The sequence below is a fragment of the Salmo salar genome, chromosome 17 (genome assembly GCF_965601325.2).
Source record: "Salmo salar chromosome 17, fSalSal1, whole genome shotgun sequence".
Classification (NCBI taxonomy): domain Eukaryota; kingdom Metazoa; phylum Chordata; class Actinopteri; order Salmoniformes; family Salmonidae; genus Salmo; species Salmo salar.
This window is the reverse complement of record NC_138307.1, coordinates 29,753,759-29,779,373: the sequence shown is the minus strand read 5'-3', so window position 1 is coordinate 29,779,373 and position 25,615 is coordinate 29,753,759. Positions and strand designations below refer to the sequence as shown.

At 39.7% G+C, this 25,615-nt stretch overlaps 1 protein-coding gene and 1 long non-coding RNA gene across 4 annotated transcripts; both read left to right on the top strand.

Annotated features, from left to right (window-relative positions):
• The first annotated feature begins 87 nt into the window (after positions 1–87).
• LOC123728049 (uncharacterized) lies at positions 88–11,124 on the top strand. Of its 2 annotated transcripts, XM_045698579.2 has the most exons (3): positions 88–170; positions 3,399–3,619; positions 5,586–11,124. In XM_045698579.2, exons 2-3 carry the CDS (start codon positions 3,535–3,537, stop codon positions 6,584–6,586), a joined length of 1,086 nt encoding a protein of 361 aa, XP_045554535.2. In that variant the 5' UTR covers positions 88–170; positions 3,399–3,534; the 3' UTR covers positions 6,587–11,124. The 2 variants fall into 2 exon arrangements, with proteins under 2 accessions (XP_045554535.2, XP_045554536.2); XM_045698580.2 differs by lacking the exon at positions 88–170 and having other exon boundaries at positions 3,380–3,619.
• A 1,729-nt stretch (positions 11,125–12,853) lies between these two features.
• LOC106592258 (uncharacterized) lies at positions 12,854–24,717 on the top strand. 2 transcript variants are annotated; one of them, XR_014381283.1, is made up of 5 exons: positions 12,854–12,945; positions 13,903–14,136; positions 20,458–20,704; positions 21,300–21,370; positions 21,540–24,717. It is a non-coding gene; the product is annotated as an uncharacterized LOC106592258 (long non-coding RNA). The 2 variants fall into 2 exon arrangements; XR_014381282.1 differs by having other exon boundaries at positions 21,295–21,370.
• Positions 24,718–25,615: the final 898 nt, after the last annotated feature.

Sequence of the window (25,615 nt, the reverse complement as noted above, 5' to 3'; positions counted from 1 at the left end):
ATATCACTTACTTTCTACATGCTTTAGCAGTAGTTAGTCCATCAGTCCAATAGATGTCGCTGTGGCACTGTGGTAGTGGGGGGGAACAGGAACTTCCGGTAGGCGCACACCACTCTTCAGAATAAAGAAAACGTAAGAACTGTGCTGTCCTTTTCTCTTTATTACTACAGGTATGTAATAGCACTTCTAAACTGTCTAATATCGAAATAACGTAATGACATGTTAGATAACAAACCAGTCAAGGTATTATTAAGTTTGGGAAAGGTGTTGTGTCAAACCGAGTGAGTGAAGAACGTGGTTTTTAAAAAAGCACACGGCGCGGGGTCCACAACACGTTCATTTGTTAGGCTTTGCTGGTTCGTATATAACTCAGTGAGTTACGCCTGGGGATGTTCAATACAAAAACGTTTTGGAAAGTTGCAGATAGAAATCCTCTGAATAGAACTGACATGATTCCTTAGGCATGTTTGTTCTACATAATACATTTATATCTGAATGTGGCCAACATCTCCGTCCTCCAGCTGGACATAGGTAGGGACAAGCGGGTACCAGGCCTATGTGAAGCTAGCCACAATAGTGGATTTTGTGGTTCGCACTCAAAATAAAAGTCCCTCTTTGAAAGTGATAAACTGATACAAAATAGTGTAATCATGTCATATTTGGACAAAATAACACAAAACATGGTTGTATTGTTACTTAATTTACAATGAATTACAATAACGAATTATTTTGAAAATTAACAGAAAAAAACTGAAATCCCACTGTGGAAGTATTAGACCACATCATTAGATTGGGGGCATTCTTATATGAATTTATGAAACGAGTTAGATTGTGCTCCCACGAAACGGGTGACGCCAACCGAAAACTAATTTCAAGAATGAACACATATTAGCTTCTTAGCTCTTATTGCAGGACTGACTGTGAAACATCACCTTCCCAGTCAGTCTATTGCAGGGTTACTCCTGATAAAGTTGGGTAGCTGATGGGCCTTTTCAGCGCTTAAATAGACAAAATGATTAGTCACAGGAACCAGGACTAATAAAGCCAATGCAACTGGCTGCTTTACAAACGCTAGGCCTACCACATGGATGGACATTCATAAAATAAAGTTATAGGCCGACACTGTAGGATACCACACCTCAGTAAGCACAGACCGACATCGATGTCTTTTTAATGCCTTTTTTTGACTTGGCCCAAACATTAGACTGGACCAAATCTGAACCAATCACTCAGACCTCATTAGGCAGGTTTCCACTGACCCAGGTGCATTCGACCAAAGTTCGAAGGGCGGATTTTTTTGTCAAAGTTAATTTATTCCGACAAGTGAGGATAGAAACAGTGTGTTTTGAATGAATTATTACTGCTGAATCATAATGACGGTACGGGGTGTGTCATTACGCCCAGTAGTTTTTATCCACACAAGATGGTTAAATGGAAATACACCCGAGCAGGAAATTGTTGGATCTATTTTCTATTTCAACTTTTTCAAAATGGCGACGAAAAAACCCATCTCTGGACAAGTTATTGGAAACATAGCTAATTTCACAAGATTGGAAAGCACTACAGCAGAGTACAGGAAAGAAAAGTAAAGTTTAATTCAGTACAGTAGAGTACAACAGTACAGAGTATGGTACAGTATAAAGTACTGTATTGTACTTTGGAGTAAAGTACTCTGTTAGAGCTGGGCGATATGGACAAAAAATCATACAGCTTTATCTTGAGTTTTCAAACTTCTAGGCGATTCACGATATATATCTTAATTAAATTTTTCTCTAAATAAGCGATGTACAATTAAAGGTTGAATACACTGAATTTCAAACAGTCAGCAATAATCTAATGAATTCAGGGCTTGTGAAGTTATACCGAGGCTAAATATAAGTCTTCCACAACCATAACACCCGCTAATAATTTATTATTTGATAAAAATAGTTTAACCTGATTTTTTTGCTGTTGCAATAATCACTGATCTGGCTTTCAATTCTGTCAATGAAAATGACCCTTTGTTAAAAATGTACTAACTTATTGTAGCAGGCATTATTAGCCTATAGAAAATGAACACAGGTCTCTCATCAACAATCTCTCAAGCCCACGTGCTAGTGATTAACCAGCTAATCTTTATATTTCAAGTTTAGTCAACTTGGATCTATTTGCTAACAAGGTTGAACAGTTGAATTGTTATGAACACACCATTCTGTCTACAGTCTCCAACTGTTTGAAAAGCATATTAGCCTGTCCACTTTGTTCAGATGTCAAAGTCAAGTGGCCAACCTTATCTCCGAATGAGAACGAGTTGCCAATTCCTTATATAATTGTTTTATGCTTATTGCACATGTATAAAACAGACTAGAGAGCTGTTATAATAGAATTTGGCTAAAATACTGCTAGCAGTACTAATGCTAGCATTCATTTTCCAGAATTAATGTTCATTGATACTCTGGTTTTAGTAGTGTAGCTCTGCTCTCAATCTGAGTAGTTGAGACATACATTTACATTACATTTTAGTCATTTAGCAGACGCTCTTATCCAGAGCACTTACAGTAGTGAATGCATACATTTCATACCATTTCATGCATTTCTTAAAAAAACATTTTTTGTACTGGCCCCCCCGTGGGAATCGAAACCACAACCCTGGCATTGCACACACCATGCTCTACCAACAGAGCCACAGGGAAGACCCATATAAAAAGGGTATTGATAGAAAATGTAACTTCTCCTCTATTACAGTAAAATAATGTCTCAATGTGTTTTGGTGTCCATATGGACCATTCTTTTGGACCAAACCACAAATGTAAATAGCTAGTTGAAACCGCATGCCAGAGAGGAAGATGTGATCTCGCAACTTTGCTGGTGTGAGAGGCAGGGGGAGGGGCTTGGTGTGTGTAAATCCTAGAGAAAAAGGCCAATGCTTTTCTATGAGCTTGTTTTGGACCTAAGCTTGTCCTTCCCACCTTTGGGATAACGATTTCCCGTTTTAGGATGGGCATTGCCACTGAGGGCTTCTACCATTTTAAAGTAGTCAACTGTGTGGGGATTCCTATGGGTTAGGAGCAATCAGCCAATTATCAGAGCATTGCCTTCTTCAAATTGGGTGCTATGGTTTGTAAATGTCTTTAACCCCGGCATCTAGATTATTCAGGTGAATAGTGCTGCCTAAAACAACTGCAACCTTGTACTAAATGGTTTTTCAGTCATTTATGTGAATTCGGGAAATCTACTGTAGGTTATGTACACTAATGTTGTGTAATTTAAGGTGTGCACTTTGTCTAATGGGAAATTAATAAATGGTTGGTTGTCAATGTTTAGCGACCTGATCTAATATATTTTTAGAGAATAAAGTGCCATAACTGTTAAGACTAACTTTTGTGTTCGTTTCTCTTTATTACTACTGGCCGACTCAGATTAAGTCTGAGGCCGGTAACATCAACAGTGAGGACAAACCCAGCCTGCCTCTCTCCTTCCACACTGAGTCCAAACCTACAGTCACTGGGTCCTGATTGTGACAGTGGAACCCAGTTTGCACTGCAGGATCCAGAGATGGCATCAGTGAAGCTGGAAGACTGCAGTCAAACACTGGAGCTGAATGTCATCATTAAAGATGAAGAAGAGGAGGAGGAGATTGGTAAGAGCAGGTTCTATCTATAAATTAGACCTCCTTAAGTTATGACCCAGTCTATTGATAGGTTGACTTCTGTAATTCTGACGTCACACATCCCTGAACAACTGGGTTATCTGGAGTGTTCAGAGAGTAGACTAAAGAAGTGGAGTAGACAAACTATCAGTGTTTTGAAGTTCTATGAAGTGAGTCTGTGTAGTTACTAACCCTTGTGATGTTGAGTGGAGGATGATATGAAATGAGTCTGTGTAGTTACTAACCCTTGTGATAGTGAGAGGAGGATGATATGAAATGAGCCTGTGTAGTTACTAACCCTTGTGATGTTGAGTGGAGGATGATATGAAATGAGTCTATGTAGTTACTAACCCTTGTGATGTTGAGTGGAGGATGATATGAAATGAGTCTGTGTAGTTACTAACCCTTGTGATAGTGAGAGGAGGATGATATGAAATGAGTCTGAGTGGACTAGTCCGTTGCCTGCCCGGGCGGACTAGTCCGTTGCCTGCCCGGGCGGACTAGTCCGTTGCCTGCCCGGGCGGACTAGTCCGTTGCCTGGCCGGGCGGACTAGTCCGTTGCCTGGCCGGGCGGACTAGTCCGTTGTGGAGGAAATGGCACACCACTATCACCAGTAGTACATTTAGCCTACCGTTAATTCCCATCATTTCTAATCTACAATGTTTGTTTGGTTACGGTAATGCATTCAATATGTTATTATTATTATTACACTCTTACCATTGTCATTGTAGGAGTGGACACATTGTTTGCAGAGCTTACAACCTAGGCTACACTTGTGAGAAACATTTTGGTTTATTTCATTCCATTTACGAGTTGTCAATTTATTCATTGTCTTTTGGTTAGAGTGCTCCTGTCAATGTTGAGTAAAGACACACACCTGATTACACATTGAAGTAGGCCTATAGGCTAGCTGGCCTCTGTGCAAATGTAGGCCTATAAATGTGCCCATTTGGGGATCAAACTATTTCTGATTGTCTTAACTCACCGTCACTGTGGAGTTTCTGAAATAAAAAAATGTTCAGCTCAAACAGCAAGTAAACAAAGTCTGTTTCTACATCCATTAAGAATGAGAATAGTTCCTCAACGTAGCCTATTTGAAAACTCTTTCCATCTCTCTCCCTTTTGATAACCACCAAAACTGTCATGCTCTGATCTGGTGGAAACATCAGAAAACAGGCCTACCTGATTACTTCTTATCCCTTGTGCAAAATAGCCTATAGCTGTGTCTGTCTGTCTGGAGCTCGCTGGCACGAGAAACTCTGAGGGCCCTAAATATTTTATACATTGTTGCAAGTTTGCTAGCACAGGCCAGACCAAATGAATAGTTGATAGAATGTTTCAAGTTTCTTGCAGACAGGCCATGTGTAGCCAATTTGATTAATAGGATATCTATTTTCATCAGGATATTTTCTACCTGCAGACTGCAATGTTTTTATTTGTTGGCTTTATGTAAGCTAGTTTTGACAATGGCAATGGAAGTTACTTTTAGATTTATATCATTTTAATTGAGATATAATTTAGATTAACCACATGACATTGATTTGAGATATGAAGACTTTATTATAAATGAAATGAAACTGTTCCACGAAAATCATAACGCAGCAGTGGGAGGAGGAGAGTCGGGAACAGATTTATTGTCTTCTGGTTACGCTATATTGATCTCTGGCTTCCTCGTGAGTATTTTGTGTCTTCATTTTAAGTCGCAGTGCTTAAAGCATCAGACAAGCTCAGTAACCTTCATATAGTTGATTTTATTCAAACACATATACATGGAAAAATACATGTTTTAAAATGTAAAAATTCGATTGGTCGAAAGAAAAGACTCGGTTGACCAGGATCATTTTTTTTTGTCGGGACAGCCCTAAAAGCTTTATTCCCTGTATTGAACAGCCTACTGTTATGAAGTCATATGTATATCACACCAACTGACTGGTTCTTCTGATGTTGTTCACACAGGAGACCATGTTGAGACATTCTCTACATCCAGAGAGCAACAGCAGGAAGGTCACAGAGCTAAGCGGTCTCACCCCTGCTCACATTGTGAGGAGATTTTCCCAATTCTATCAAAGCTAAAAAAACACCTTAAAATACACACAGGACAGAATCTGTATCCCTGTAATGACTGTGGGAAGAGATTCACGACATCAAGGTCTCTGACAGTTCATCAGAGAATGCACACAGGAGAGAAGCCTTACTCCTGCTGTGACTGTGGAAAGAGTTTCTCTCGACTGGGCAACTTAAAAACACATGAACGTATACATACAGGAGTGAAACCTTACTGCTGCTCTGTCTGTGGAATGAGTTTCTCTCGACTAGGCGACTTAAAAACACATGAACGTATACATACTGGAGTGAAGCCTTACTCCTGCTCTGACTGTGGAAAGAGTTTCTCTCGACTGTGTCACTTAAAAACACATGCACGTATACATACAGGAGTGAAACCTTACTTCTGCTCTGACTGTGGAAATCATTTCTCTCGACTGGGCAACTTAAAAACACATGAACGCATACATACAGGAGTGAAGCCTTACTCCTGCTCAGACTGTGGAAAGAGTTTCTCTCGACTGGGTGACTTAAAAACACATGAACGTATACATACAGGAGTGAATTCTTACTCCTGCTCTGAATGTAGAAAGAGTTTCACTCGACTGGGCCATTTAAAAACACATGAACGTATACATACAGGAGTGAAGCCTTACTCCTGCTTTGACTGTGGAAAGAGTTTCTCTCGACTGGAAAACTTAAGAAGACATGAACGTATACATACAGGAGTGAAGCCTTACTCCTGCTCTGACTGTGTAAAATGCTTCACAACATCAACTGACCTAAAAGTTCATCAGAGAACACACACAGGAGAGAAGCCTTACTCCTGCTCTGACTGTGGAAAGAGTTTCTCTCGAATGGCCCAGTTAAAAAGACACCAAGGTAAACATGAAGGAGAGAAGCCTTACCACTGATCTGACTAGATTTTTTTAATAACAGCTGAGCTAAAAGGGTCATCAGAGAACACACACAGGAGAGAGGCCTTACTTCTGCTCTTAATGTGGCAAGAGTTTCTCCAGATTGGGCAATGAAAAGACACAAAAACTGATACACACTTGAGAGAAGCCTTATCACTGCACTGACAGTGAGAAGAGATTCTACAATTTGCGCCATTTAAAAGACACCATTGTGTACATAAAGGAGAGAAGCCTTGTCAGTTCTCTCAGACCAGCTATGATTAGTCACTCAATCACTTAATTTTCATCTCATAAAATAATTGTTAACTTTGAATTAGATCAAATGAAGAAAGCGTAGAACACTCTTGTAATCCAATTTTTTCTCACTGTGAGAACTGTGCAGAGGAAAGGAAGCGTTCTAGAATGTTAGCCTCTCTTTACTTTACTGATCAGTGTGCACCATGTCAGGTTGTGTGTTTTGTTAGCTTCTACTGTAGATACTGAGATCTTGGATTTGCCCTTAGGGTTGAATATCCTCTGTGAGGCGTCTCACTATGAAGTCTGATGGTTGACTGGGTGGTACTGCTTCCCTCTGCAGTTTTCTGTGGGAATGAGCTGGTAGACACAACATACACTGAGTGTACAAAACATTAAGGACACCTGCTCTTTCCATGACATAGACTGACCACCTGAACCCAGGTGGGCAATGGAATGAAAACACCCGACATTGGAAAATTGGAAAACTATTGCCTGGTCTGATGAATCCCGGTTCCTTCACGCTGATGGGAGGACTAGGGTATGGAGGAAACCACGAGCACATGCATGGAAAAAATACCTAACTGTCATACTTGAGTGAAAGTAATGATACCTTAATAGAAAATGACTCACGTAAAAGTGAGTCACCCAGTAGAATACTACTTGAGTAAAAGTCTAAAAGTTTTTGGTTGTAAATATACTTAAGTATCAAAATTAAATGTAATTGCTAAAATATACTTCATCAAAAGTAAAACAATGAATCATTTCAAATTCCTTACATTTATAAATCTTCTTCGCGATCGGTGTCCCTTCCACGGGACAGTTGAGCTAAAGTAGGCTAATGCGATTAGCATGAGGTTGTAAGTGACAAGAAAATTTCCCAGGACATAGACATATCTGATATTGTCAGAAAGCTTAAATTATTGTTAATCTAACTGTACTGTCCAATTTACAGTAGGTATTACAGTGAAAGTATACCATGCTATTGTTTGAGGAGAGTGCACAATTTTGAACATGAAAAGTTATGAATGAACAAATTAAGCAGATTTGGGCAGTCTTGACACAACATTTTGAACAGAAATGCAATGGTTCATTGGATCAGTCTAAAACATTGCACATACACTGATGTCATCTAGAGGCCAGCATCTAAATTGCGCCTGGGCTGGAATAATACATTATGGCCTTTCTCTTATATTAAAAAAATATATACAAACGAGCGGTTGTTTTTTCTATGTATTATCTTTTACCAGATCTATTGTGTTATGTTCTACTACTTTTGTTTCACATTTCCATAAACATCAGCCTTTCAAATGGTACTAAGAATATGCATATCCTTGCTTCAGGGCCTGAGCTACAAGCAGTTAGATTTGGGTATGTCATTTTAGGCGAAAATTGGAAAAAAAGGGGCTAATCTGCAAACCAGATGACACAATTGTCTTGTTTTTTAAATATTACAGATGGCCAGGGGCACACTCCAACACTCAGACATAATTTACAAATGAAGCATTTTTGTTTAGTGAGTCTGCCAGATCAGAGATCAGGGATGTTATCTTGATAAGTGTGTGAATTGGATCATTTTCTGTCCTGCTAATCATAAAAAATGTAACGAGTACTTTTGGGTGTCAGGGAAAATGTATGGAGTAAAAAGTACATTATTTTCTTTAAGAATGTAGTGAAATAAAAGTTGTCAAAAATATAAATAGTCAAGTACAGATACGACTAAAGTAGTTATTTAAATGATTTTTACTTAAGTACTTTACACCACTGCATACATCCATGCCGTGTGTCAGCAATGCAGGCTGGTGGTGTGATGGCGTAGGGTGTGTTTTCAGGGCACACATTGGGCCCCATGACAAAAGTTTAGCAATGTTTGAATGCTACAGGATATCTAAAGAATCCTTGCCAATCAGTGTATCCTTCTGCAAATATATATTTTTCAGCAGGATTATGCCCCATGCCACAATGCTTGTCCAGGAATGGTTCCAAGAACATGACAGTAAATTCAGCTTACTGCAGTGGCCTGCCGAGTCACCAGATCTCAATCCAATTGTTCATCTGTGGGAGGAGATGGAACAAGCTATTCGGAGTAGAGATCCACTCCCAGGCAACTTGACACAATTGTGGGAAGCATTGGAATCAACATGGACCAGCATCCCTGTGGAATGCTCTCAACGCCTTGGACAGTCCATGCCCCAACGAATTGAGGCTGTTCTGAGGACAAAGGGGGGTGCAACTCAATATTAGGAAGGTGTTCCTAATGTTTGTGCACTCCGTGTATATCAGAAAGGATGGTGGGATGATCAGTTTTTAGCGTTGGTTTGGGTGGATTATTTTATATTACTAAACAACTTTTGTTTAATGATAAACAGGCTATGAATCATCTAATTGTATTTTAATACTAGATTCATTATTGTAGTCATTGATGATGAATGTATTTGAATAACTGTATTGAAGGTAATTGATCTGGCGGCAGGTAGCCTAGCGGTTAAGAGTGTTGGGCCAGTAACTGAAAGGTTGCTGGTTTGAATCCCGAGCCGACTAGGTGAAAAATCTGTCATTGTGCCCTTGAGCAAGGCAATTAACCCATATTTGTCCTGTAAGCCGCTCTGGATAAAAACATCTGCTAAATGACAAGAATGTAATGAAAAATAATGTTTGTACATGAATTCGTGCTGGGAAACCACTTTTTTTCTCATGTGTATAATTAAATTAAATGTTTTTTGTGAAATACAACATTACTGCTTTGTTTCCCCTGGCCAGAGGGACAGGACCATAGTAGGCTAGAGCAGCTAAGTTAGTGTTAATGTTAGCTAGCATGCAAGTATCCAGGCAGAGTTGCTTATGTTAGCATAGAGAAAATAATAGTTTGTGACATTAACAGAAACTAATAATTAATATAACAACCTTATCAAATTACAAACGTTTTCAAAAATGTTGTTGCTTACAATTATCCGCGTGTCGTTGTTACCGTCTTGAGGAACAAATGTCGGGTGAATGACTTGCTCTTTCTGCTTCTCCCAGATTTGAGACATGACGGTTATACATTGTAATAAATTCCGTTGTGATATTGTAAACTAATTATTTGAAATTACAGGTAATTTTCAGTCATTCTGTCTATATCAGAAAATCTAACATTTTTTATTTTAAATCAATATATTTGATTATATTGTGTATATAATTTCGGAGCAGGGCACCGATTAAAGGTGTTATATCTGGAGTTTGGTTGGATATTGAGGTTCATCGTCTTAAGCGGAAGATTCCTGGAGGGGTTGGAGCACTAAACCGTGTAGTAGATGGAAATAAGGAAGAAAGTCAATCAGTTTTACTGTTGTTTGAAGAATAGTATCTGTCTACTAACGAGGTAAAGTTGGTTTTATATTCACACATTCTGACATTCAACAGACATTCGCCAAAAGCCATTTGAAATTGTAAAAATCAATAACTAATGAATTGATTGTCACAGAAATATAAAAATATTTATGGTTTATTCTATAAATGTCGAGCATACTTTTACAACCTTTGTTTTGAATAAAACATCCAGTTTTGATTTGATGGAAATATATAAAATCTTAAATTCAATCTAAAGCTGTATAAATCAATAACTAATTCACCAGTTGTCACAGAATCATCAAACTAGATATGATTTATTCTACGATTTATATTGCCTGTATACTCAACGATGATTAGCACCTCAGTTATGTGTGCTTCTGTCAGGGTTGTGGTCAAATGCATGTAATTTAAAGTCAATTTAGCAATTGAACAAAAATCCAATTCAATTTGAAAATGTTCCTAATTGCAAAAGCATGTAACAGAATTTGTGTATTCCAGAACTGTTATTTCCATGTAAATAAACATAACCCCGTTTTATGTCTTTAATACTGCAGATAGAATGCTCTGTGTGCCAGAGATGGTTCCATTTAGCTTGTCTGGGGATGACAAAGAAGGACCTCAACAAAGCCTAAATAGAAAATTATTGGAAGGGCCCTCTTTGCTGTTAAAGTAGAGACCCATATATAAATGACTGTTGTGCCTTGTAACTACTTTAAAATGTGGAACTGTTGCACTAAAAATGCAAACATTGATTTGGTATACAATTTAAGATTGTAAACATTGTACAACTTTATGTAAACATTGATTTGACATACAATTTAAGATTGTAAATATTGATTTGACATACAATTTAAGATTGTAAACATTGTACAACTTTATGTAAACATTGTCTAACTACATATAGAACAAATTGCACTTGAAATTAACATTTATTTTAAGTTATTTTAAATAAATGCATATTCTCACTTTTTCTGAGACAATCACTGAATGAGTTATTGATTTCTTCATCTTTAAATGCAATATTTGAGATTTTATGTATTTCTATCAAAACTGGAATTTCTACTCAAAGAAAAGGTTGTAAAAATATACTAGACATTTATAGAATAAATCATACATAGTTTGATGTTTCTGTGACAAACGGTGAATTAGTTTAAAAAAAATGTTTTAATCTTTATTTTAACAGGGAAAACAGACTGAGACCTGGATCTCTTTTACGGCTGTGCCCTGTGTAAACATGTTGACATGTACAGTTTTAGGCATACAGACAATAACATTTCAAACATACAAAACAAAGACACAATTCAACAGAAACAATCACAGACAACATCATATTGATCCTCCATAACATTTTTGAAATGGGCAAGGGACACCAGAGTGTCTAACTTAAGTTGGATCTGCAGTTTGTTCCATAAATAAGGTGCAAAGGAACTAAAGGCAGTCCTACCCAACTCTGTGGAGACCGCAGGAGTCTCTAATGTAATCCACATCTGTGATCTGGTTTTAAAATTAGTATATCTAGTGGAAATTAATGATGATATATATGGAGGTAGTTTTAAAAGAAGTGCTTTATAAATAAACAAGAGAGCATGTTGCTCTCGCCTCACAGATAGAGAGGCCCAACCCACATGTTGGTATAGGATACAGTGATGAGTTTTGTAACTATCACCCGTGATAAACCTGAGTGCACAATGGTAAATAGCATCCAGTGGTTTTAATGTGTTTGCCGATGCATGCATATAGATAATATCACCATAATCTAAAACGGACATAAAAGTAGCCTGCACAATTTGTTTTCTATTTACGGAGGACAGACAAGCCCTGTTTCTGTAAAGGAACCCTATCTTGAATTTGAGCTTTTTTCCCAATTCAGTAACATGTTTTTTAAAAGAAAGCCTATCATCTAACCATACCCCTAAGTATTTATATGCAGAGACCTGTTTGATTTGAGTACCATCCAAGCTAGTGATTACAAAAGTGTTTGTAACTGAGAGTTTAGACCTAGAAAAAAAACATTACATTTGTTTTATTAGCGTTTAAAACAAGTTTAAGCTGTAAAAGAGTTGTTGATTTATACAGTTTTAAATTACATTTGATAGATTTTATGCTAGACTTTTATAGAATAAACCATATCTATTTTTGTTTGTGTGACAATCAATGAATTAGTTATTGATTTTTGCAATTTAAATGGCTTTTGGCGAAAGAATGTCTGAATATAAAACCAACTTTACCTCGGTCTGCCTACTCATGTGATTTTTTTAACTAGGCAAGTCAGCTGAGAACAAACTCTTATTTACAATGACGGCCTACCAAGGAACTGCCTTGTTCAGGGGCAGAACGACAGATTTTTACCTTGTCAGATCGGGTTTTCGAGCCAGCAACCTTTCGGCTACTGGCCCAATGCTCTAACCACTAGGCTAACTGTGATGCTAGGATATATGATACGCAGTGAGACCTATTGTGAATAAGCCACTGCAGTTATGAAATTGATAAAAGAATGGCCATGTTTCAAGTGCGTTCCGACGGAATAGTTTTGGTGTTTATTAGGATCCCATTAGCCGCTGCAAAAGTATCAGAATTGTTCACTTCTCTCATTGACTTCTCAAATCACGGCTTGGTCTGTTTCACAGGCGTTCTCTGAAGTCTCGCGTTGTTACGTCTCTGGTTTTAGAAACTGGTAGTGAGGAAACAGGAAGTTCTGCTCAGGCGCGCATCATTCTTCAGAATAAAGGATATGTCAGAATTGTGCAGTCGAGACGACAACTTCTGTGTCCGTTTCAAATGTATTACTACTGGTATGTAATAGCACGTTCTAATATCGAAAGAACATGTCATAACATGCTAGGTAACAAATACGTCAAGTTATTATCACGTTTGATAAAGGTTTTATGTGCTATTTTTGTGTCAAACCGCGTGAGTTAACGTGGTCACTTTTTTACAAGTCACATAGTTATAGACTTTGGCTTAGTCTGAGTAGATGTACATCATTTCGTCAAGGTAATTTAATTAAGGATCAATTTATTTGAGATTTCTGGGTTCGTTTTACATGTCGTTTTTGGTTTTGAGTGAAATTCACGTGCTGGTTAAATGGCGGTTCCCCCTCGGTCTGCATCAACGTACTTCAGTGCAGGCAGTGAGGGTGCAGCAGAGAGACAATTTTACGGTTGCACTACTGTTTTGGAGCTAAATGTAATGATTATCCGTTTTCTACATGTGTACTAATATTCAGACACATTGTTGTTTCTGTCTATCTGTACATGTTACTATGGTGTGAACGGAAATACTATTGGTTCTTGATTGGAATAATACAGTGAAGACAAGGTTATTCAGGAAAATAGTACATAGTGCTGCCTAAAACATACTGCAACCTTGTACTAAATGGTTTTTGAGTCATTTATGCATTCATGTAAATTCAGGAAATCTACTATAGATTAAGTGCATTTAAGTTGTGTAGCCTAATTTAAAGTGTATACTTTGTCTAATGTGAATTAATGTTTTGTCAATGCTTAGTTACCAGATCTATTGAAATGAGATCAGTGCTTGACTTGGACAGGAGCTCACCGGAGCTGAGTACCTGCACCTCAAATGTCTACTGTTTGAGCTCATGTTCCTCTTATAGAATATTACCTCAACAGTATTGTGGAGCTCCTGCACCTAAATATAAACCATATTTTTAGAGAATTAAGAAAGTGGCAGAACTGTCAATACTAACTTTTGTGTCCGTTTCGCTTTATTACTACTTGCCGACTCAGGTACGAGGCCGGTGACATCAACAGTGAGGATAAACCCAGCCTCCCTCTCTCCTTCCACACTGAGTAGAAACCTACAGTCACTGGGTCCTGATTGTGACAGTGGAGCCCAGTTTGCACTGCAGGATCCAGAGATGGCATCAGTGAAGCTGGAAGACTGCAGTCAAACACTGGAGCTGAATGTCAACATTAAAGATGAAGAAGAGGAGGAGAAGATTGGGACATCTGTTTCTCATGGTAAGAGCTGGTTCTATCTAACTAAATTATTCATTCCAACTTCCCACTGTGTATGAAACGTTGCAGTAGAACTGTGTCATGATGAACTGTTTCAATGAGAAGCTAGATGTTATTTCATACTACTGAGACTTGCATGGTTTGACACCAGTATTGTCAGCATCTGTTTTATTCACTGGGTTATCTGGAGTGTTCAGAGAGTAGACTGAAGAAGTGAAGTAGACAAACTGCCAGTGTTATAAAGTTCTATGAAATTAGTCTGTGTAGTTTCTAACCCTTGTGATAGTGAGTGGAGGATGATATGGCTCATCATTTTCATTCCTTATGAGATACTTTTAGAATAGTTGTATTCCCCCTTTGTATTGCACAGCCTACTGATATGAATACGTACAGGTAGCCTAGTGGTTAGAGCGTTGGGCCAGTAACCGAAAGGTTGCTGGATCGAATCCCTGAGCTGACAAGATGGCTCCGACAGAGATGGTTGCCTCGCTTCAGGTCCTTAGGAAACTTTGCAGTAATGAAGAAGATATGGAGGTGGATGCACCACAACCAGTTGCAAATGTCATACGTCAGTCAAGTGGTCTGGATACAAATATTGTGAAGGTTGATATTTTAGTATTTATAGCCACAGTTATGAATTGTACTGCACAAGAAGTCCAAGAAGCTGGACATAATTATATCTGCAGCTGAGAAGTTTTTGGGCCTCCAAGACTACAAGTACTTCTGTCGCCAGATAATGTTCTGCTCTTACAGGATCCTTGTGTAGGAACCTGATTAGAACAGAAAAGCAAGCTGATTTAGTTTAAAAAAATACTGTATACACAGAAATAAAAGATCCCTGAAATGTCCCAGACACAAACTTATTTCCCAATTTTGTGCACAAATTTGTTTATATTCCTATTAGTGAGTATTTCTCCTTTGCCAAGCTAATCCATCTACCTGGCAGGTGTAGCATATCAAGAAGCTGATTAAATATCAGGATCATCATTACACAGGTGCACCTTGTGCCGGGGACAAGTGTAGCTGAGTAGGTGCTTGGCAACAGGTAATGGGGATCCCTAATAAATACAAAAATGCCACTTTAAAATGTACAGTTTTATCACACAACCTAATGCCAAAGATGTCTCAAGTTTTGAGGGAGCATACAATTGGCAAGCTGACTGCAGGAATTTCCACCAGAGCTGTTGCCAGAGAATTTTATGATAATTCCTCTACGTTGTTAGAGAATTTGGCACCACCATGTATGGCATTGTGTGGGCGTGCGGTTTGCTGATGTCAATGTTGTGAACAGAGTGCCCCATGGTGGTATCAGGGTTATGGTATGGGCAGGCATAAGCTACAGACAACCAACACAATTACATTTAACGATGGCAATTTGAATGCACAGAGAAACCATGACAAGATCCTGAGGGCCATTGTCCTGCCATTCATCTGCCACCATCACCTCATGTTTCAGCATGACAACGCACAGCCCCACGTCGCAAGGATCTGTACACAATTGAAAATGCTGAACATGTCCCAATTCTTCCATGGCCTGCATATTCACCAGATATGTCACCCTTTGAGCATGTTAAGGATCGACGTGTACGACAGCTTGTTCCAGTTCCCTCCTATATCCAGGAATTTCACACAGCCTTTGAAGAGTGGGATAACATTCCAGATGCCACAATCAACAGCCTGATGAACTCTATGTAAAGAAGATGTGTCCTGGAGGAGGCAGCAGCAACTACCCACTTCTCCAGTGCTTACTGTGTAAATTGGGAGGTGCTGGAACCAAAAGTGAGCCCAAGAGGGGGGTGACCTGTGGGGTTCTGAGGTACCAGAACACATAAAATAATTGTATGTGTTTCACTTTCCAGTTTCACTGACTCGCCTAATGATGTTCAGCTCACTCACCGGCCAAAAGCTTCTCTCTTGCTTTACTTTGTAAAACAATGCTGTTAGCTCAATAGGTGTATATGGAAGTTGATATCTTGGTAACACACAGACAGATGCTTTACAACCTGTTTTCCAGCTATTTCTATTAAAAATATTGTGAAAGTCCTGTTAGGAGAGATGAGTTGCAGAGAGGGAGAGAGATCATAGAAAGTGAATCTCATTTTAGTTCTGGGAGAGATACAGGCGTGCTTCTCTCTCACCACAGCAATGGCCACGCCTTGGTCTAAATGGGCTACAATGTTGCACAAACCATTAACCTGGGACGGCCCAACATGAATCAATTCACAGAATATCAGGCACGTTTTTTAGGGGGCATGACAATTACAGAGGAATCCAAATATAATTACTCTGATTGCTTTTATGAGGATTTTTGCATTGCAAACAGTGGAAATAATTATTCATGCCACAAGGTAGGCTACCTGATCTTTGCGAATGGGTTCCGGAGCAAAAGACCACAAAACTGAGAGGTGCCGGAGGATCTGGCTCAAATTAAGCACCACCCTTCTCATTTAATGGGGTAGGGCCATCCCAAGGTTCCCTGAATGCATGGACGGTTGCACCAAACCAAGATAGACCACAGCCGGTCGTTTCCAATGGGAACAGATGAGTCATAGTGGGCAGAGCCAAGCACAGTCAGCGAGATCCTATTGGTGCATTCTACAACACATCTGCATATTTCTGTTAGGGAACTCCTCCTCTGTGAAGCGCTTGTGTGCAATAAGTCAATTCGCCTTTGCGTTCCTTCTAAATAACAAAAAAAATTGTTGTTGCAAAGGGTAAAGTCTACAAAACTTAGTCCACTCTGTTCATAACAGATTTTAGTTTTGGTAACAGAAAACTGTATTAAGATCAGATGTTTCATTGATTAGAACATTTGCAGAATGTCGGCCAAAATCCATCTCGTTCCATCTTCTCCCACTGCCGGCCAGTGGGCTTCCTCTCACTACCATAATCAAATCAAATTTTATTGGTCACATACACATAGTTAGCACATGTTAATGTGAGTGTAGTGAAATGTTTGTGCTTCTAGTTTCAACTATGCAGTAATGTCTAACAAGTCATCTAACAAATTCACAACTACCTTATACACACACATGTAAAGGCATGAATAGAATATGGACATATAAATATATGGATGAGCGATGGCATGTGGCAAGATGCAGTAGATGGTATATAATACAGTATATACATATGAGTAATGTAGGATATATAAACATTATTAAAGTGGTGTTATTTAAAGTGACTAGTGAAACCTTTTAAGTCCACTTATTAAAGTGGCCTGAGATTTGAGTCTGTATGTTGGCAGCAGCCTCTATGTTGGTGATGGCTGTTTAACAGTCTGATGGCCTTGAGATAGAAGCTGTTTTTCAGTCTCTCGGTCCCAGCTTTGATGCACCTGTACTGACCTCGCCTTGTGGATGGTAGCGGGGTGAACAGGCAGTGGCTTGGGTGGTTGTTGTCCTTGATGCTTTTTGGCATTCCTGTGACATCGGGTGCTGTAGGTGTCCTGGGGGGCAGGTAGTTTTCCCCCGGTGATGCGTTGTGCAGACTGCACTACCCTCTGGAGAGCCTTGCGGTTGAGGGCGGTGCAATTGCTGTACCAGGCGGTGATACAGCCCGACAGGATGCTCTCGATTGTGCATCTGTAAAAGTTTGAGTGTTTTTAGATGACAAGCCACATTTCTTCAGCCTCCTGAGGTTGAAGAGGTGCTGTTGCGCCTTCACCATACTGTCTGTGTGGGTGGACCATTTCAGTTTGTCTGTGATGTCTACGCCGAGGAACTTAACTTTCCACCTTCTCCACTACTGTCCTGTTGATGTGGATGGGGGGGAAGGGTGCTCCCTCTGCTGTTTCCTGTAGTCCACGATCATCTCTTTTGTTTTTTTGACATTGAGTGTGAGGTTGTTTTCCTAACACCACACCCCGAGGGCCCTCACCACCTCCCTGTAGGCCGTCTCGTCTTTGTTGGTAATCAGGCCTACCACTGTAGTGTTGTCTGCAAACTTGATGATTGAGTTGGAAGCGTGCATGGCCACGCAGTCATGGGTGAACAGGGAGTACAGGAGAGGGCTGAGAACGCACCCTTGTGGGGCCCCAGTGTTGAGGATCAGCGGAATGGAGATGTTGTTTCCTACCCTCACCACCTGGTGGCGGCCCGTCAGAAAGTCCAGGACCCAGTTGCACAGGGCGGGGTTGAGACCCAGGGTCTCGAGCTTAATGACAAGTTTGGAGGGTACTATGGTGTTAAATGCTGAGCTGTAGTCAATGAACAGCATTCTTACATAGGTATTCCTCTTGTCCAGATGGGATAGGGCAGTGTGAAGGCGATTGCATCGTCAGTGGACCTATTGGGGCGGTAAGCAAATTGGAGTGGGTCTAGGGTGTCAGGTAGGGCGGAGGCGATATGATCCTTGACTAGTCTCTCAAAGCACTTCATGATGACAGAAGTGAGTGCAATGGAGCTATAGTCATTTTGTTCAGTTACCTTAGCTTTCTTGGGAACAGGAACAATGGTGGCCATTTTGAAGCATGTGGGGACAACAGACTGGTATAGGGATTGGTTGAATATTTCCGTAAACACACCAGCCAGCTGGTCTGCACATGCTCTGAGGGATGCCGTCTGGGCCGGCATCCCTGCGAGGGTTAACATATTTAAATATTTTACTCACGTTGGCCACGGAGAAGGAGAGCCCACAGGCTTTGGTAGCGGCCCGTGTCAGTGGCGCTGTATTGTCCTCAAAGCGAGCAAAGAAGTTGTTTAATTTGTCTGGGAGCAGCGGGGCTGGTTTTCTTTTTGTAATCCGTGATTGACTGTAGACCCTGCCACATATGTCTCGTGTTTGAATTGTGACTCTACTTTTTCTCTATACTGACGCTTTGCTTGTTTGATTTCCTTGCGGAGGGAATAGCTGCACTGTTTGTATTCGGTCATGTTTCCGGTTGCCTTGCCATGATTAAAAGCGGTTGTTTGCGCTTTCAGTTTTGCGCCAATGCTGCCATTAATCCACGGTTTCTGGTTCGGGAAGGTTTTAATCGTCACAGTGGGTACGACATCTCAGATGCACTTGCTAATAAACTCGCTCACCGAGTCAGCGTATACATCAATGTTGTCTGATGCTATCCAGAACATATCCCAGTCCACGTGATTGAAGCAATCTTGAAGCGTGGAATCCGATTGGTCAGACCAGCGTTGTATTGACCTGAGCACGGACGTTTCCTGTTTTAGTTTCTGTCTATAGGCTGGGAACAACAAAATGGATTCATGGTCAGATTTTCCGAAGACAGGGCGCGGGAGGGCTTTGTATGCATCGCGGAAGTTCGAGTAGCAATGATCCTGAATATTCAGAATAAAGAAAGCGCCAGAACTGTGATGTTAAAAAGATAACCTTTTGTGTCCGTTTTTATTTATTACTACAGGTATGTAATAGTTTAAACGTGCTATCTAATATCAAAGAACATGTCATTCCGTGCTAGGTAACATCCGTTAAAGTCTTTTCACTTTTGGTAAAGGTTTGTTATTTTTTGTGTCAAACCAAGTGAACGTGATAAACTATTTTAAAAGTCACACAACTAGAATCTTTGGGTTTGTCTGAATGGATGTACATAATTTCTTCAAGGTAATTTTTTTATAAAAAATATTTTTATTTGAGATTTATGAGTTTGTTTGGCATGTTATTGATTTTGTTTGAAATTCACGAGCTGGTAACATTGCAGGCCCACTCTGTGCATCAACAGACTTCAGTGCAGGTGCAGAGAGACAATTTCACGGTTGCACTACTGTTTTAAAGCTGAATGTAATGATTATCAGTTTTCTACATGTGTACTAATATTCAGACACATTCAGTTGTTTCTATATTTATCTGTAAATGTTACTATGGTGTGAATGGAAATACTATTGGTTTTTGATGTGAAATACAGCGAAGACAAGGTTATTCAGGAAAATAGTACATAGTGCTGCTTAAAAGAAACTGTTACCTTGTACTAAATGTTTTTGTCATTTATGCATTTGTGAGTTTGGGACATCTACTTTTGATTAAGTTCACTTACGTTGTGTAGCCTAATTTTAAAGCGTGTACTTTGTCTAATTTCAATGAATTAATGTTTTGTTGTCAGTGCTTACCTACCTGATCTATTTAAATGAGATGGACAGGAGCTGATTACTGCCAGCTCAAATATCTACTGCTTGAGCTCATGTTCCTCTTATAGAATATTAGTTCAACAGTATTGTGGAGCTCCTGCACCTAAATATAAACAGTACCGGCACCTATTTCAGTCCAAGTCTAGTACTGAATTAGATCATTGAACAAGAAGAAATAATAATATATATGTTTGTGCCAAAACTGTCAAGATGAGCTTTTTTGGTCTGTTTTTCATTGTTACTACAGGACGACTAGAATTAAGTCTGAAGCCGGTAACATCAACAATGAGGACAAACATCAGCCTGCCTCTCTCCTTCCACACTGAGTCCAAACCTACATTCACTGGGTCCTGATTGTGACAGTGGAGCCCAGTTTGCACTGCAGGATCCAGAGATGGCATCAGTGAAGCTGGAAGACTGCAGTCAAACACTGGAGCTGAATGTCAACATTAAAGTTGAAGAGGAGGAGAAGATTGGGACATCTGTTTCTCATGGTAAGAGCAGGTTCTATCTATCTAAGTTTGTTGTTCGTTCCAACTTTCCACTGTGTATGAAAAGTTGCTGTAAAACTGTTTCATGATGAACTGTTTCAATGAGAAGGTAGATGTTATTTCATGCTACTGAGACTTGCATGGTTTGACACCAGTATTGCCAGCATTTGTTTTATTCACTGGGTTATCTGGAGTGATCAGAGAGTAGACTAAAGAAGTGAAGTAGACAAACTGCCAGTGTTTTAAAGTTCTATGAAATGAGTCGGTGTAGTTACTAACCCTTGTGCCTTCCCTGTAGCTCAGTTGGTAGAGCATGGTGTTTGCAACACCAGGGTTGTGGGTTCGATTCCCACGGGGGGCCAGCACAGAAAAAAAAAAAAAATGTATGAAATTGTATGAAATGTATGCATTCACTACTGTAAGTCGCTCTGGATAAGAGCGTCTGCTAAATGACTAAAATGTAAATGTAAATGTTGTGATAGTGAGTAGTGGATGACAAGTCCCTTTTTAGCTTTAATCTCTTACCCACTTTTAGACTAGTTTTATTCCCCTGTATTGTACAGCCTACTGATATGAATACATATGTCACCCAGTACAGCCAGAAGAGGACTGGCTACCCCGTTGAGCCTGGTTCCTCTCTACGTTTCTTCCTAGGATCTGGCCTATCTAGTGAGTTTTTCCGAGCCACTGTGCTTCTACATCTGCATTGCTTGCTCTTTGGGGATTTTAGGCTGGTGTTTCTACAAAGCACTTTGATGTAAAAATGGCTTCATAATATACATTTGATTGACATGTATATCACTCCAACTGACTGGTTCTTCTGATGTTGTTCACACAGGAGACCATGTTGAGACATTCTCTACATCCAGAGAGCAACAGCAGGAAGATGACAGCGCTAAGAGGTGTCACCACTGCCCACATTGTGATGAGATTTTCCCAATTCTATCAAAGCTAAAAATACACACAGGAGAGAATCCGTATTTCTGTGCTGACTGTGGGAAGAGATTCACAACATCAGGGATGCCTAGCGGTTAAGAGTGTTGGGCCAGTAACTGAAAGGTCGCTGGTTTGAATCCTGAGCCGACTAGGTGAAAAATCTGTCATTGTTCCCTTGAGCAAGGCAATTAACCCTTATTTGTCCTGTAAGTCGCTCTGTATAAGAGCATCTGCTAAATGACAAGATTGTAAGGAAAAATAATGTTTGTAGACTAATTTATGCTGGGCAACTGCTTTTTTTTCTCTTAACCTCTCTGGGAAATGTGGGACGCTAGCGTCCCACCTGCAGGACACACTATTCAACAGCCAGTGAAATAGCAGGGCGGCAAATTCAAAACAACAAAAATCTCATAATTCAAATTTCTCAAACATACAACTATTATATCCCATTTTAAAGATACACTTCTCGTTAATCCAACCACATTGTCTGATTTCAAAAAGGCTTTACGGCGAAAGCATAACATTAGATTATGTTAGGACATCGCAAGACAAGAAAAACCACACAGCCATTTTCCAAGCAAGGAGAGGCGTCACCAAAACCAGAAATACAGCTAAAATTAATCACTAACCTTTGATGATCTTCATCAGATGGCACTCCCAGGACTCAATGTTACACAATACATGTATGTTTTGCTCAATAAAGTTCATATTTATATCCAAAAACCCCATTTTACATTGGCGTGTAATGTTCAGAAATGTTTTGCCTCCCAAAACTTCCGGTGAATGAGCACATCAATTTACAGAAATACTCATCATAAACGTTGATAAAATATTAAACTGTTATTCAAAGAATTATAGATACACTTCTCCTTAATGCAACCGCTGTGTCAGATTTCAAAAAAACGTTACAGCGAAAGCACACTGCAATAATCTGAGTACTGCGCTCAGACAACAACAACAAGCAATACAAATACCTGCCATTTTGGAGTCAACTAAAATCAGAAATAGCATTATAAATATTCACTTACCTTTGGTGATCTTCATCAGAATGCACTCCCAGGAATCCCAGGTCCACAATAAATGTTTGTTTTGTTCGATAAAGTCCATCATTTATGTCCAAATACCTCCTTTTTGTTGGCGCGTTTAGTCCACTACTCCAAATGCAGGAAGCGCGTGCGAAATGTCATGACGCAAAGTCAAAAAAAGTTATATTCACGTTCGTAGAAACATGTCAAACGATGTATAGCATCAATCTTTAGGACGTTTTTAACATAAATCCTCCATAATATTCCAACCGGATGATTCCTTTGTCTTCAAAAAAGAAAAGGAACACAGCTAACTCTCACGTGAGGGCAAGCCACTGAGCTCATGTCATTCTCTCAGTCATTCTCTCCATATGCTCTTATTCTCTCCCCATTTACACTAGAAGCATGAAACAACATTCTGAAGACTGTTGACATCTAGTGGAAGCCTTAGGAAGTGCAAAATGACCCCACAGACACTGTAGTTTGAATAGGCAATCACTTGAAAAACTAAAAACCACTTGGATTTTTTTCTCAGGTTTTTGCCTGCCATATGAGTTCTGTTATACTCACAGACATCAAAGTGTTTTCTATCCCAATCTACTAATAATATGCATATCCTACCTTCTGGACCCGAGTAGCAGGCAGTTTAATTTGGGCATGTTATTCATCTGAATTTCCTAATACTGCCTCATCACCAAGAAGTTAACATTTTATCTTAATCGAACCCTGAGACACAAAGGCTTGTTGTGAAGAGGGCACAACAAAACCTATTCCCCTTAGGCGACTGAAAAGATTTGGCATGGGTCCTCAGATCCTCAAAAGGTTCTACAGCTGCACCATCGAGAGCATCCTGACTGGTTGCATCACTGCCTGGTATGGCAACTGCTCGGCCTCCGACCGCAAGGCACTACAGAGGGTAGTGCGTACGGCCCAGTACATCACTAGGGCCAAGCTTCCTGCCATCCAGGACCTCTATACCAGGCTGTGTCAGAGGAAGGCCCTAAAAATTGTCAAAGACTCCAGCCACCCTAGTCATAGACTGTTCGCTCTGCTACCACACGGCAAGTGGTACCGGAGCGCCAAGTCAAGGTCCAAGAGACTTCTAAACAGCTTCTACCCCCAAGCCATAAGACTCCTGAACAACTAATCAAATGGCTACCGAGACTATTAGCATTGCTGATAAGGGAATTATATGCTTAAAGGTAATGATTAAATAATTCCACCCTGAAACCTATTAGTGATTATTAGTTTATGTGGCATGTATAATGAATGATTAAAGTACTACATGTAAGTCCAATAAGGTTTGGTAGAGATGTGAGGGATAGAAATGTGTGTGTGTGTGTGTCTAAGAAAATACTGAGAACAATTCAGCTGTGTTTGACCCGACCTGGCTAGAACTGAGAAACTTATGATAGGACAGGGAGTCATTTTCAAGGTTCCTCTAATCTCGGGGGAATGGAACTGACAGCGCTGGGTAGTGATAAACAGTGGTGAGAACTCTGTCGAAGGATACAACTCACCTACTGTTCATGTGTTTGTATGTGCGTAAGTAGGGAATTAACTATAAAATGGATGTCTTTGTATTATGGACTTCAGAACGTTCTCTGAATACACTGTACGAACCTTTTGCAGAAGCTGAGACTAATTATTATTAACCCAGTGTCTTACAAACCTTGGGGATTAGTCGAAGCTTATTGATTGTTAGTTATTATCATTGGGATTGAAAATTCTCATGACAATTGCACCCCCCTTTTTATGCTGCTGCTACTCTCTGTTATTATCTATGCATAGTCACTTTAATAACTCCACCTACATGTACATATTACCTCAATTACCTTGACTAACCGGTGCCCACGCACATTGACTCTGTACCCCCTGCATATAGCCTCGCTATTTTTATTTTACTGCTGCTCTTTAATCATTTGTTACTTTTCTTTCTTTTTTTTCTTTCTTAAAACTGCATTGTTGGTTAAGGGCTTGTAAGTAAGCATTTCACTGTAAGGTCTACACCTGTTGTATTCGGGCATGTGACATAAAATTGGATTTGATCACCCATATTCATCGTACTTCTCCAATTTCAAACCAGTATGTCTTGTTTGTAACGAGACTGTCACTGTTTGCAAAAAGTTCAATCTGAGATGTCATTATGAATCTAAGCATGGTACATTCAGAAGTAGATGTTCCACCCCAGAAGTCCGTCACAGAAAGGAAGGCCTAAGGAGTGAACACCCTATGTGCTTTACAGTGGCGATTTTAGCATGTACATATTTTGTTATTTAACCTTGATTTAACTAGGCGGCTCTTATCGACTTACACAAATCCACAAGGAGTCAGTAGAAACCATATTCGTTTAAGCAAGTCAGCCATATCAGTTATGTTTTTTAAAAAGGGAATAAATGAGGCCGAATTAACTGCCAGATGAGGCTCCTGTGGCTGATAGCCAGGTGTAGCGGTGGTAAGGATTCACTCCATGGTGCTGAAAGCAAAGCTCAAGCATTATGTTGGACTAACTAAAATTCAAATGGTTTACTTGAGCTGTTCTTGCCATAATATGGACTTGGTATTTTACCAAATCTTCTGTATACCACCCAGTGGCGTAGCTTCAGCCGATGTGGTTGCACCAGGGCCCGCGGAGTACAGGAGCTCGGTGACGGGCCCGGATCTAAGGATGTATTTTGAATTCCGCCCTATCATGTCCAATTATTAATTGTTGACGTGAGCCCATCACGCCCACGATTTGACGAGAAGATCTTTAATGTCGGCTATATGATAAATGATCCCAATGATCGTTTCACCAACAAAATGTTTTTTTGTCAATACATAAGTCAGCATGATATTTTAGTGTATTGACGACAATAAATCTAATTAATTTGCTAAATAAATCATATTATTCAATAGTTTCAATACCATGTTAAGATAATAAAACGCGTTCTGGGATTCCTTGTGCAAATAC